Consider the following 14,304-nt stretch of genomic DNA (forward strand, 5'->3'; position numbering starts at 1 on the left):
GGTCCTCCCATGTGAGCATTCCAGCCACTGCCTTTGGCTTTTGGGGTGTGCAACATCCCTGGAGGTCATTGCCTTCCTTCTCGGCCTGCACATGACTAGTCTCTTCTTACCAATTCTGGTTTCTCTCCACATTCCCTGACTCATCCTCCCACACCCTTCCTACCCCACATGCCCCTGTCCCCCACTTGCCCTCTGTTTCTAGGACACACTGACTCTCTTGTAAAGGGCCTCAGCCAGCTCCGGGCTTGTCAGCTCCCCCACTTGTCGTTTCTTGGCCTCCTCTAGACATTGGTCCCCTCCTTTAGCCGTCACCAGCAAGATGAATAAGGCTGGATATTTTGGAAGGGGAGCTGCAGCTGGCTGGGGGAGGAGGTGGCAGAGAAGCAGAGGCAGAGGAAACTGCGGGCAGCCATGATATGGGAGGGATATGTTCCCAGCATCCTTTCTCCCATCTTTGCCATCTTCAGAGCTGGCTGGATCTTCCACTGATCTTGTACTCATCTCTCTCTCAGAAACAACACTACACCTTGCTTTAGAATTTACCACATTCCCTTACACACATCCAGATATCTGCATGGCACATTGTCACCCTCCCGCAAGTTTGCTCCAGCACCCCCTCCTCAGTGAGTCCTGCCCTGACCACTGCCACAGCCCCTCCCCCAGCATTCTCTACTGTTCTCCTGCCGGTGTTTCTTCCCCAAGGCACTTGTCAGCCTCTACTGGATGAAATGTTTTACTTACATGTATTGTTTACATGTCTTCTCCTCACTGGACTATGTAAACACCACAAGAGCAGAGATTTTCATCTGTTCTGTTCACGGATGTATCCACAATGCGTAGCATGGTGCCTGGCACACAGGAGAAGCTCAAGAAATATTTGTGTATTGAATGAATAAGTGAGCTTATTTGATCCTTACATACCCCTGTAGAGTTAGTATTATTAGTCGATGCTTTTTTTTATTGGGGTAAAATGTACATAACATAAAATGTACCATTTTAGCTATTTTTAAGTGTACAGTCCAGTGGCATAAAATACATTCACTTAACCCTGTTTGTGTTTGTGCTGTGTTACACCATGACGTTGTCACCACCACCGTCTCCAGACGGCTTCATCGTCCCAAACTGGAACTGTGTCCATGAAACACTAACTCCTCATCTCCCCCTGCCCCTCACGTCAGCCCCTGGAATCGGCAGGGCTACTTCCTGTCTCTGTGAATTTGACTATTCTAAGGACCTCATATAAGTGGGATCCTACCATACTTGTACTTTTGAGTCTGGTTCATTTCACTGAGCATCGTGTCTTCAAGGTTCACCCACGGTGTAATATTGTCCCCACTTACAGATATGATTAGCCCCACTCTGCAGAGGCCGAGGTTCAGGGAACCACCTGAGAACCCGGAAAAAGCAGACGTGGACGGGGTTGGTGGGACTGGCTGGCTGCTATGATGATTCCCTGGAGAAATCAGTGCTGTTCCATGTGCCTAGGCCTCTAAGGCAGTTGAAGAGTAATTTCCTCTGTGTTGTATTTCCTTTGGGAATATTTTTAGTCTTATTCCCATTTCCCACTCTTTCCCCCAGGTGACTCCTAACATTTCCACCGCACTCAGCCCATTTCATTTCCACCCCACTCAGCCCGTTTTTCTCTCCCCAGAGCACTGCAGTTCCTATTCTCTCAGGTCAAACTGGTGTGCTCTGGAGCCTCCTGCTTGGATTTCATCTGAGTGCATTCTGCCTTGCTTGAGGCCCTGTTTACACCCCTCACCCCTCCACCCAGCCTGGGGTGCTTATGAGCCTGTTCCCTTCCAAAGCAATTAGTGCAAGGAGGCCAGCCGACTCGGTGCTAATGCCGTTTCATTAAGTGGGAGCAATCCTAATGATAATAAAATGGCACATTTAACATTCAAACATTGAGCAGGGTTTCTAAGCGAGTATGTCTCTTTCTTTCTGGTATAACAGCTCCATCTTCATAAGGACCTGACAATACACCCTAATGAGAGACTGGGGAACTGAGCTTCTTTACAGAAGCAGAGAGAGCATGAGAACCAGACAGAAAAATCCAGGGAAAGAGGGTGTAGTGCATCGAGGGGGTAAGAACCCCAAGGATTCTGTGGGATGGATTCTGTGGTGCTGATTAAGACAATTAGACTCTGCAAGAAACAAGGTTACATGGAAGATAAAGCCCACCACAGATTTTAATGCAATACAGCTATTTGTTTGTTTGTCAACACATTTCTTTCAACCAGTGTTTGTTGTGCACTCAAGATGATCCAGATTTCATGGGGCTTTGTAATGGAGGGTGGCTCCTCTTTTAGGAAAAAGAAGTCCAAGGGCAGCAGTGTTCTATCTATTATCTTGGTTACCTCCCCTGGGCAGATCTTGTCAAATCCAACCCAAGTTCATCAAATGTCACAGTGAAGAGAATTTTAACAACTGCCTTGGTCTCCTGAGCCAGTCCTTACACCCCCTCCTTATTGAGACATCCATCTCAAAGGTCCTCGCTACTCTGTGACTACAGAATATCTGATTGACCTTTTGGAAGCAAAAAAGTAGTAGGATTGGGGAACTGGCCAGGGAAAGAAGGTAGCTTCAATCATCTGGTGTGGACGACTCACAAGAGGCAGAAAAAAAGGACTACATCTCACAGCCACTTCCTTCAGCTGAGAAGTCTTTCCCTACCACACAGAAGGCTTTATTTCCAGCTCCTGTGCACGGAAGGGAGGCTGCTGGCCAGGGGTCAAAGGTGGGCTTTGCCCAGGCCAGGAAAGCGGCTGATCTGAAAAGGTGTCAGGTCATAGGATGGTGTTAATTTCATGCTTAATTCATACAGGATCTTCCCCACAACAGGGGCCAGCTTGAATCCATGTCCTGGGGAAGGAAGAGCAGGCTGTCGATTGCTCTCAGACACAGGGGCTGTGCTCTGGAAGTCCACAACAGTCCAGCTAGGGCTAAGTCTCCTCTTGGTCAAATCCCAAAGCCAGAAGTTGACTCCCACCCCGTTCCCCTTCCCTGACTGCCCCACCCCACCTCTTAAACACTCAGGATCTGGGCTTTGGCCCTTATCTGGCCTGCTGAAAGCACAGAGAACACCATTTTCCCTACTACTGAGGGAGGTTGGTGTTAAGGCACCCATCTCCCCCTGCTCAGACTCACCGGAGAATCCAGCACCAATGACAATGTTGTCATACTTCGGGTGTTGATCAAGAATGAAGTGCTCATCAGGGGTGTTCTAGAAAGAAACACTCACACCTGTGACCTCTGAGGATAGAACAAGGGGGTAGAATAACAGGCTCGTGGGGAAGGGGAAGAGGCTGAGGTTTTTTCCAGAAAGAACGGGAATGGGGCACAGGACTGCTTTCTGCATGCCAGCGCCCCCTCCGGGAATGCCATTCTTTCTCATTTGCCCATCTGCCTCTCTTCTCATACAGAGCTAGGAACACAGTAGGCACTCAGTTAATGTGTATAAACTAACTTTAGCCAAGATGCCTCAGGCCTGGGTGACATCTGTCTCATCTCTTTGTCCCTAAGGCCTGCTCAACTAGAACATCTTGCCAAAAAATCTTTTAGAGCTCTTCTGGGAAACATAGTGAAGGACTGCCAGGCAGAAGCCTAGTTTCCTAATGAAAAGGAGTATGAATAACCTCTAATGGGCCCTCTCTGGTGGAGGTGAAACTTCCCGCAGAAATGAGCTCATTTGTTGCAAGTCACATACTATGTCAGGGGTCAAATAGAGTTGGGCCAGAGCATCACAAGGCCAATCTCCTTCCCCTGGTCTCCAGGGTGTGAGAGGGCCAGGCCCGGCTGCCCACCCCCTTACCGTGTACATGCAGCGCTCCATAATGGCAGGCTCAGGCTCTAGGTCAGGTAAGTGATTGCGGACAAAGCGGCTCAGGATTTGGACGTCTTGGATGTCTGAGAATGCTGCTGGGCAGTCCCGCTCTTCAGGATCTGCACTGTTGCCGTGGTGATAGCAGACCTGGCTCCCAATCAGAGCAGTGTGAGCTGTGAGGGCCGGCCTCCCGCACACCCGCCCAGCCCAGGGGCACACTGCACACAGAATGCCCCCACCCATCGTCCCAGCCTGTCCCAGTCCTGACAGATGCTATTCGTTCCCCCGACCAACCCTATGTTTGCAGAGGAAGGGCTCCCTTTGCTGGCCTTCAGGACAGCTGGGGGTCTCAGGCTCCTGCTGCCCACGGAATTGTTTCACCCAATCCTGCTGTCATTTACATGTTCCCTTTTGTTAGGATGCACAAAAATCTCTAAGTCTCTGTCTCTTCTCAGCCCTACTTTCAAGGGAATCTGTAGAAGGAAAGTTAGAGTGCTGCCGCAGATCTGCATGGGCCCCTGCTGGCCTTCTCTAGGCCTTCCCGCTCACCTTCATCAGCCCTGGGTACTCTCCAGAGGGCAGCCCATAGATGTGGTAGGGAGTTAGGCTGAGGCCCAGGCCCAGGAGGCATGGAAAAGCCTGGGACACACCGTAGCTCCCGGGAACCTTTTCTTGCCAGTAACACACGTTGATCCGCAGGGTCTTGAAGCAGAGAGAGGAAGTGGGAGGTGAAGGGGGAAAGCCATGGACTCTATAAACAACATGAGCGGTTTTTTCTGGGGTCCTGTAGCCCTTTAGCACAAGCCCAGATGCCCTGCTTAACACATCCATCCCTGTTTCACCCAACCCTCATGTCATTTACATGTTACATTTTGTTAGGATGCCCAAAAATCTCTAAATCTGTCTCTTCTCCCATAAGTGCCCCAACCCTTCTTCTCTCTCTCCAGGAGTTAAAAATATCTCATATTCACTGAGTGCTTACTATTGGCCAAGCCATCTCCTAAGGGTTTTGTGTATATGGTCAAATTTAATTTTCCACCAGCCCATCACCATTTTACAGGTTGTAAGACTGAAGCTCATGAAGAGAACTAATTTGCCCAATGTCATCCACTAGCAAGTGGCAGATCCAGGACTCAAACTCAAATCCATTTGGCTTCAAGGTTTCTTCTCTTAAGCACCAACTCTCAGGCTTCCAGCACCCCTTTACCTGGAGAGGCAGTTCAATTCCCAGGGGATGGAGGAGCCGGTTGGTCCAAGGACCTGCTGTGATGATCAAGCTCTTGGCTTGGTAGCTCCTGGAGGTACTTTTCACCATAACTGGTAGCCCTGGTTTTATCTCCATTACCTTCTCTCCATCATGCACTAGGCCTCCTAGCTGTCGAATTGCATCCTGAAAGGGCAGGAGCAGAGGGTGCGAATTAGTTATATATGTGATTCACCCTGGGGGACAGAGTCCTTCACTTAGGGCAGAACAGATTCTAGACTTCCTCTCCCATGTTGACAAGGCCTAGCAGGGCATATAAAACTGCCCTGCCACAAGGTGGGGACTAAAGCCGGCAGGGTAAAGGCTCTCATCCAGCAGGGGACTGGGGAGCTGGCTGGCTGGGACCTAGGATGCCAGAGCAGTTGCTGCATTGCCCCTAATGCTGTACAAGGTCACCTGGAGGGCTCTGAGGGCCTTGTCTGCATACAGAACTCCTCCAGACTTGTCCAAGAGCCCCACTTCTCCCCTGGCCAACCGGATATTGGGGAAACGTAGCTTCAGTTCTTCAGATGGAAGACTCTGGTGTTCCACCCCCTGCCTAGATAAAGTAGCCTGGATTGTCTTTAATTCTGGATTGTCCTTCACTCCCAGCAGCAATAGTCCAGTCTGCCTGTTAAAAAAAAAAAATAGAACACCTGGGTGAGGGTGTGCAATAGGGTCCGAAGCCATTCTCTCATTCTTCAGCAAGAGTCCCAGCGCCAGGGCATCAAGGAGGGGCCTGGCCTCCAGTTCAAAGAACAGATAAAGTCATCTTGGTTCTGTGTTAGGGTCCCAGTATCATTGAGATGGTTTTCAGTCCATTCCCAAGTCTCCCCTGGACTCTCACTGTTGGTTTGCTGGTCCCTCTGTCTTCCCTCCTCAGGATTCATCCTGCCCTTTAAGGCAAAGACCCTAAGAGGATTTACTCTTTCATCTCCATACCTAGAAAGTGGTAGGATAAGAATTGGGTAAGATTTCTTCCCCTTCCTCGGGTCTCCTACCATCCCCCCTCATATTGATTTCTATTCTTTATCCTCTTTGCCCCCTACCTGCACCCTGCTGCTCCTTTTTCCTGACCTTTATCTTGTCTTATAATACTCTATGCCTTCTGTGTCTCTGTCTGTCTTTCAATGCCTTCTCAGAAGCTGCCCCTCTTTGTAGAAAGGGTCCTAAATTTGTTGATCTGGCTCTGGGTCCAGTCCATGTCCCTCTGTGACCCTGGATTCTCCTCTGTGACACATGCTTGTTGGACCATTGGGGGTTCCACACCAGGGTGGTACTGCCCCTCACCCAGGGGCATGTGGACATGGCATGGGCCATTTTTTTAGCTGTTGCAATGCCTGGGGATTGCCGCTCACATTTAGGGGGCAGGGACGAGGGATGCTAAGCCTGCAATGCTCAGAAGACCTCGCCCAAATGCTCATAGAACGCTCCTGCACCAATACCAATAGATGGTCTCTCAGGACTCTAGCAATTAATTCAGTGATGCTATGATTTTGTTTCTCCCTATACCTCCCTCTGTGCTTCTTACTCCCTGAGAGAGTAAAAGCTGTTTCTCTTTCATGCTGTCTGTCACAAGACACGAGAACTCCCTTTTTGTGGGAGCTGATGTAAACAATGGAAGGGTCACTTTGGCCCTTGGGACCATTTCTGTGGTCCCTCTTGCTTTCAGCACCGCAGTGACCAGCATCAGCCTCGTTCATCCCCCAGGTACTGTGTATAAAGCTCGTAATAGCCGATAATGGAGTCTCATGGATATTACACGCCTCCAAATCCCACATTATCTGGTCGGGGGGATTAAAGAGAAGATTGGGAGGGGGTAGGGACACAGCAGGCCCCGGGGCCGGTGTCAGTACACAGAGCTGCGCAGCGTGCCCAATCCATTTGCCATGGCCCCCGCCTACCCAGCATTCACCACTAGTGAGAAAGCTGTGAGTGCCTCCGTGCCTCCGCCTCTTCAGAGCTCAGCAGAGGGAGGATGCTACATAAATCCCCACTAGCCAGCACGCAGCCTTTTCCTGTGGCCCCCAAAAGGACTTCAGATTGGTTTTCAAGTAATGAAAACTTGCCTAGTAAACTTCTTGGTCAACAGGATAATTAAGAAGTCACCCAAATGTATGCTCTTGCACCCTTTTACACGATGGGGGTGTGACTGGGTATAACTCCGGGGAAGACCTGGCTTAACCCTCACCTCAACTGTCATGATGTCAGATGCCTGGCCCAGAAATTCCAGAGAACGTATTGTAACCCCTGCCTGAACAATACCAACTTTGGTCTCTTACATGCTCTGAGATTTAATTACTTTCCCTTCCTCCTTCCCTCCCTTCCTTCCTACCTTCCGTCCTTCCTTGAAATAAGGACTCCTCTTATATGGGGAAAATGAACCTATGCCAAGACAGCGGGCAAACCTGCTGAATTATGAAATGCTGAGTGATGTTCTAATTCCCAAGCCGACCCGTGGTGGATGAAGCAGGAGCTCCCATCCCTAGGAGTAATCAGTGAACTGATCCTGGCAGTGAATGCAATTGTGCCGATTGTAATCATTTTGCTCCAGTTCTCTGCCCCTGTGGCACTTATTTCTTAACCCAGATATTGATCTAACAGTGGGAAATTTTCCATCTGAATTTGTGATGCTGGACCCTCCCCTAGTCCGAAGATTCGTTGGGAAATTCTCATTTTCCGTGGATCACAGCTGAGCTATTTGGCCTGAGGGAAACCATGCACTGCTGGAGAAATGCCTTGGATTGGAGAGAGATTTTTGACCATTATGAGCAAATCAGAAATAAATGTAAAACACTGCCTGGAAATGTGAAGGCCTGTCATTATGGGAGATAGGTGAGAAGCTCCTGTGGGAAATGCTTAGAGAATTGGAAATCAGTCAATCAAAACCGGGATTGGAGAATGTGTCTTTTCCCCCCAGTATGAAGATGGATGACTTCCATGGGCAGATTGAAAATCATTTAGGTGCTTATTTTCTTAATGGCTTTTCCTAGATCCCAATAAACACACTGCTCATTTTGCATCAATTTCTCACCCCTGTGCGCTGGGCCTCCCTCTCCTCTTTTTCTGCTCAGGCCTAGGCTACAAAGTTTGGGGAGAAAGGTAAAAAGGGACAAAGGCATCACAGGAAAAAAAAAAAGTTTCCTCCCAAGGGTCTCATTGACTGCTCTAGGGCCCTACTGAAGCCTTGGACGGGATGGGTGACCAGGGACTTCCACCAGATGCTCTGACAGGACGGAGGCAGGAGGGGTGGGGGCCCTGGGAGGCACACACAGCTCTCCCTGCAGCAAGCGTCTCCCATCCCAGGCTCCAGCTTTCCCCTCTCTGGGTTCCAGCGCCTGTCAAGCCGGCTGTCAGTCACCTTGGGGAAGGGATTCAAACAGGGACTTGGGAATCTGCTGTCTTTGTGGCTTTGGGAGGCGCTCCTGGCGTTTCATCTTCTGCTCAGTGGGCCGAGGTGGAATTGGTTAACAAAGACTGCTCCAGGGAGGGGATGTGGCTGACAAGCTAGACACTTCACAGACACAGGAAGCAACAGCCGCGGAGGGGCCACCAGGTTCTGCCTGCAGCCATACTGCCTACGGCTGTGATCTCATCTGATACTGTCAGCTAAGCAGGGGCAGCGGGTCAAGAGCTAGATATTAGGACTCAAAGGGAGAATGCGGGACAGGAAAGAGATGGACCACGGAGCAGGGATTCACTATTGGGATTGGGATCAGCGTCCTGGCTGTACACATCACAAAAGATTCAGACCTTGTGATTTGACACGTGTCAATGTCTGTTCCCAGAATATATGCAAATATTCTGAGCCCACCCATGTTTAGTATGCCGCTGTCACAGGAAATGGCAGAACAGAATAAAAATAATTGGTCAGCCACCTTAACTACCCACCACTGAAGGTGTTTTTCTAAATCATCATCAAATAACACCAAGTAAATATATTCATATCGATCAGGTAGACTATGACATTGTGCTGGTTCTTCCAGAAGAACCTAGCAGAATAAGAACCACAAAGATGATGAATTGTTTAGAAAATCAGAATTAAGAACAAAAGCTTAAAGAATTGGGATGGGAAGTATCCGTTCTGTGTCCCTAAGTAAAAGAACCAAATAAATTAGTGTACCTGAGGAAATTCAATTAGCCATAAGAAAGGATTTATTAATAATAAAAGTAATAATAACATCTAGCATGCCATAGAACTTTAAAGATTTTCCAGGCACATTCACTTTGTTCTTCATTTTTCATAACTGGGATGTGAGGCATCAGAATGGTCTTTTAAGAGGGATTGTGAAAAAAAAAAAGAGAGGGATTGTGATATGTCCCTATCTGTAAATGTACATTAGCAGTACATTTTTACCTGAGATGATTTCAGTATGAATTTGTCTGGAGACAGAGGATAGAAAAGATACCTAGTCTGTGTTATCTTCTAAACCAGGGGCCAGTGAACTAAGACCCGGGGACCAAATCAGGTCTGCCACCGGTTTTTGTCCGTTGCACGAGCCAAGATGTTTTTTATATTTTTATAATTAAATATAACATATTACCATATATTTTATATTTTATATTTTTGTGTTTGATAAAACACAAAAGAAGAAGAATATTTTGTGAGATCAAAAGTATATATGATTTTAGTGTCCATAAATAAAGTTTTATTGGAACACAGCCATGCTGATTTGTTTACATAGTATCTGGCTGCTTTCACTGCCATGGCAGAGTTGAATAACTGGCAGGGTTGAATAGTTGCAACAGAGACCATATGTCCTGCAAAGCCTATACTTACGACAGGGCCATTTGTAGAAAAAGTTTGCCAAGCCCTGTTCTAGATTAAGAATAAGTAATTCTGTGATTTGCACGAATGGGTTAAGACCCTGACTACTCAGTAGCAACACTCTCATTTGTGGGGGGAATTAAATGAGTTAATGTGTATCCCGCCCTTTTAGAATGGCCTTATTTTCTCCTTATGAGCACTAAATATGTGATGATGATGATATGTCAGGTACTGCTCTAAGGCTTTTACATGCTTTCCTTTCAACAGCCCCATGAACGAGATGTTATTACCCCCACTTTATAGATGAGAAAACAGTCTTACAGAGGCTAAACAGCTTGCTCCAATCCACATAGCTAAATGGGTCAGAGCTGATATGTAAAGCAAGGCCTGCCTGGTTCCAAAGTCCTTCGAAATTCCTGTCCTCCTGCCAAAGAGGAGGATTGTGAGATTATGAGAATCTCCTACCCAAGGTTCCCTCTCCCTCTCTCCAGCAGCCGTTCCTTCCTCCATTTGCCCTTCTTCCTCACTTGCTCAATGGAGATAGAATACAGCTGACCCAAACTAGGTGGAAAGAACTGCCATTTAGTGAAAGGTGCTGGGCATTGTGCCAAATCTTTCATAGGAATCTTGTTTAATCGTCACAAAGCCCTGTGAAAAAAAAAAATGAAGCACAGAGAGGAACAGAAGCTTTTCCAAGGTCACACAGCTGGTAAGAGGTAGAGCACAAAGTCATATTCAAGCCTGTCTGACACCAGAATCATCTTCCCTTTGAAAGATTCCAGACACTCTCCTAACATCTCTTAGCTGCCTCCTTGTCTGCTGGAAAGAACTGTGCCCTGCAAGAAGATCACTGCAGCTTTTTTAGTACAAAGACGCTCAGCAGTATTCACAGATGGCTGACAGAGAGGGGTCCCTTTACCCGGGCCACCCCTCAGCAAGACATGCCCCTTTATTTGGGTGCTGGGTGCATTAGCTGCCTCTGGAATAAATCTGTAATTAGCTGCCCTAGCTGTATTTGCATAATGGATTTCACTTTGTTCTTAAGTTAATGGTGTTTTTGCAACAGAACAGTAACCTCTTGGTTCCTGGCCATTAAAATAACTGCCACCCTGTAGGGTAGAGCTGTGGTCTGGGAGGAAGTTCAGTTAAGAGCCACAGAAGATGGGAGGCGACGTGGGGGTGGGTAGCTAAAGTTCAGTTTGCACCACCAGTTGTCTGCCTTCTTCCCCATGAGTATTTGAAAGGTCAGTGAGGTGGGGGGCTTAAGTGTCAGAGAGAGCCATGGGAGCAACAGGAAAACAGCTCTGGCTCACTCCCTGGCAAGCAACGGGGCCTGAGGAGCCTCCTCGTTTTGTTCCTATGGAGGAGGTATTCAGAGAGAATGAAATGGATTTATAGGGGTTGCTCTGTGGGTGAGGACCGAGCATGAAGGGTTATGACACTAACAGGGATATAAAGGATCAAAACAGCAGCCTCTCCTCTGTTTCAATCCCTGCCCTGAAAGAGTCTCAGATGGCTCCATGGGGATGTAGAAACAAACTCTCGCTCTATGTTTCCGCTCACCGTTTCTTTTCAGCAGTTTTCCCACTACAACCTCTGCTAGCCTTGGACACATGGCCTGAACCCATTTCTGTAACTCAGAGCCTAGCAGGAGCCAGCTGAACCTGCGGGGTGATCATACAGACAGTGAGCAGAGTGCTTCCACGGCTCCGGCGCTTCCCTAGGCCCTGTGTCCCTCCATTGAGATTCAAGTGTTCATGGCACTGCCCCGTCTCATGGCCCCGTGATTCCAACAGTCCCCTCCCCAGAACCTGTGCAACTGGGTGCGCGCCTCATGCTCCAGCTGGGCCCACATCTGGTAGCACTCCTCCATCATCTGGGTGTAAAAGTCCTTGGAGTATGCCCTTCGGATTATCCGGCTCTGCCCGTGGGAGCTCCCCCGGGAGTGTGGCAGGAAAAACTGGAAGTGGAGGACGGGAGAGATGACCAAAGCTGTTATCCCGTCCCCCTCCCCAGCAGTTAGGCACTGGCTCATCATGTGCTGTCAACCAGCGCGCTTATTCTTCAAATATTTCCATACCTTACCCCTTTGTGGCCAAGTTACTGAGTTGGCTCTCAGGGCAAAGTTCTTCAGTAGCACTGACTCTGCTTCCTTTTGACTAACACCATTCACATCCCAAAGTTCCTGCCATCCTGCTACAAGCCCACCCCACTTAGAGAGAAGCAGAATGAGAAAGAACCCTTGAGATCATTCTAGTCTGACCCGTTTCATTTTATGGACAAGGAAACTGAGGCTATTTCTCTGCAGCTTCAGATCACTCAGGACAAAGGACCCACCTTGGGATTTAGCAAAAGATGGAGAGTTTCCCTGCAAGGGTAAGCCAAGTATCCCTCAGACTTTGAGAAAACTGATAGAGAAATGAAAAAGGTTTCTAACCAATCCAGCTCATTACCAAGACTACACCAAAACCAGCTTGGACAACCGTAGGCAGAATGGGAGGGTGGAAACCTTTGGACATAGACTGGGAGACCTGTCCTTGAAGGAGCCTGTAGATACACAGAGCCAAGCAGATGTGCAGTGGTCACTGCAGACTGCACTGCAGCGGGGGTCACCTTTTCTGTAGGAAAAATAATACCTAAGTCTTATTTCCTGTGTATCAAACAAGGAGGCTGCTGTTATCCTTAGGTGCCAGATAAAACAGAAACCTTTGCTGGGCTCCAGGGTGAGAGGCCAGGAATATGCAAGAAGAATCCTATCTCTTAGGCTGATAAGTCAGCCTTTGCCTCTAGGCAAAATTATCTTCACTTAAGGTTACCCAGTGCAGAACTGATTATTTTTCTGGGCTGGATCAAGTACTTTGGCACAGAAGAGAATAGGTGGCAAGACGGACAAGTACAGGGACACTTCTTGGTCAAGGGCAGGAACTGGGAGGCAGTAAGAGAAGATGTGCCTAGACACCCAATGTGGTCTTAGGGAAGGTGGAACTTTCTTTTCATTGTCATGAAGCACACCAGGTAGCTAAGCTACAAATTGCAGAGAATTTGGGACAATCAGCCCCTTTGGCTTCACCTCAGAGCCTGCTGACTCCAGACACCCTTCCCTAGGGGAGGAGATAGGGGACAGCCTGTAAAGTCAGGAGTGCAGAGGGGACACAGTACCTGCTCCAGCAGGATGACCTTCTTCCTGTGTTTGGCCAGGTGGTATGCAGTGAAGCAGCCCTGGATGCCTGCCCCAATCACGATGGCATCATAGACATCTGTCTGAGCAGCCATGATGCCCACTCAGCTCTACAGCCACGGAGCCCACATGCAAAGGCGAAGGCAAGCAAAGAAAGGCTCTGGGCAGAAGGAGGAGGAGTGGGGCAAAGTCCAGCCTGGCCAGCATTCCCACAATGCCCTGGGGCCTCATCCTTCTCCCCACTCCTCCCTCCCTGCAAAGCCTGGCACAGGGCTCAGCCCCTGCCTCTCCTGCAGAGCAGAGCTGGGTAGTCTGATTTGTGAGGTTCAGCCCAGCTCAGCTGCCAGCCTCACCCTTGTATCCCTCTAGCTTTCTATTCTTGGCTCAATTATTGTCATGCAAATGGATCCTTCCTATGCCCCCTTCCTGTCTCATTATGATCTTTGTCTTCGGACTTGGCCCTGGAATTTCAATGCCTTCTAGACCAAGCTGGGCACTGAGAATGCTGCCTCCCCCTGCTGGCTTCCCTCTCTTCGGCCTGATTTCCCTTGGAGATTCTAGAGGGCACAGCTAAGAACTTGGCACTCTGCCCAGTGTAAGGCCCACCTCCCTGGTGGGTGGTGAGGTCAGGGGGTAGATGCAGGGGCCAATTAACAGGGCAGTTTTGTGATTATGAAATTATTCTCAGCATGTTTTGCTTTCATTTTCTAAAAAGGAGAAGAAGAAATGATCGTGAACAAATGGAAAGGACACAGTGAGGGGAGGAGCCTTCTGCTGAAGCACAGACGGAACCAGGCACCAGCCCACAGCACAGAGGGGCTATATAGCGAGGGCTCCCTCTGTGCCAAGCAGTGTGCTAAATGAGTACTTTTACATGTATTCAGGACAGTGCCAGGATTTGTAGGGCCTGATTCTTATACAATTTGGAGGTCCTCTTTAAAAAAAGGAAAGGAAAAATTGTGAATACAAAATTAGGTGCTAGGACTGGGAACAGACTCTGCAATTAAGGAGCCCCAGGCGTGAAGTTCCATCAGCTTCCTGGTAAATCTACCTCTGTATGCATCATCCCATTTAATTCTCATGTGTGTAGGAGTAGGATTTAATATGCTACTTTGGGCAAATTAAAGATGGATCCAAATCCTTTGTCATTCCTCCCGTCAAAGGCTCTGTGACCACTTGACCAATAGAATATGGCAGAAGTGACACTAGGACACTTTCTGGCCCTGGCCTTAAGAGAACTGGCAGTTTCCTCTCCCTGTTTCATTAGAAGTCCAACAGCCCTGTGTGGG

The 14,304-nt window shown here is 48.5% G+C and overlaps 1 protein-coding gene across 3 annotated transcripts; it reads right to left on the reverse strand.

The window, feature by feature from the left end:
• Window positions 1–1,620: 1,620 nt before the first annotated feature.
• PIPOX (pipecolic acid and sarcosine oxidase) lies at window positions 1,621–13,187 on the reverse strand. 3 transcript variants are annotated; one of them, XM_036889841.2, is made up of 8 exons: window positions 12,997–13,186; window positions 11,649–11,797; window positions 5,487–5,700; window positions 5,034–5,216; window positions 4,376–4,528; window positions 3,815–3,973; window positions 3,151–3,226; window positions 1,621–2,865 (listed from the first exon to the last, which is right to left on the reverse strand). In XM_036889841.2, the coding sequence occupies exons 1-8, from the start codon at window positions 13,108–13,110 to the stop codon at window positions 2,735–2,737; spliced, it is 1,179 nt and encodes a 392-aa protein (XP_036745736.2). In that variant the 5' UTR covers window positions 13,111–13,186; the 3' UTR covers window positions 1,621–2,734. The 3 variants fall into 3 exon arrangements, 2 of the variants coding, with proteins under 2 accessions (XP_036745736.2, XP_036745740.2); XR_008997224.1 differs by having other exon boundaries at window positions 2,852–2,865; window positions 3,151–3,255; window positions 12,997–13,187; XM_036889845.2 differs by lacking the exon at window positions 5,487–5,700 and having other exon boundaries at window positions 11,669–11,797; window positions 12,997–13,187.
• Window positions 13,188–14,304: the final 1,117 nt, after the last annotated feature.

Source organism: Manis pentadactyla, chromosome 4, assembly GCF_030020395.1.
Source record: "Manis pentadactyla isolate mManPen7 chromosome 4, mManPen7.hap1, whole genome shotgun sequence".
NCBI lineage: Eukaryota > Metazoa > Chordata > Mammalia > Pholidota > Manidae > Manis > Manis pentadactyla.

Coding starts and splice junctions, on each gene's coding strand:
- PIPOX (XM_036889841.2), bottom strand. CDS start 13,110: ATGGCTGCTCAGACAGATGTCTATGATGCCATCGTGATTGGGGCAGGC. Junction 11,798..12,996: donor AGGTCATCCTGCTGGAGCAG/GTACTGTGTCCC, acceptor CTCCACTTCCAG/TTTTTCCTGCCACACTCCCG. Junction 5,701..11,648: donor GCGCGCACCCAGTTGCACAG/GTTCTGGGGAGG, acceptor TTTTTTTAACAG/GCAGACTGGACTATTGCTGC.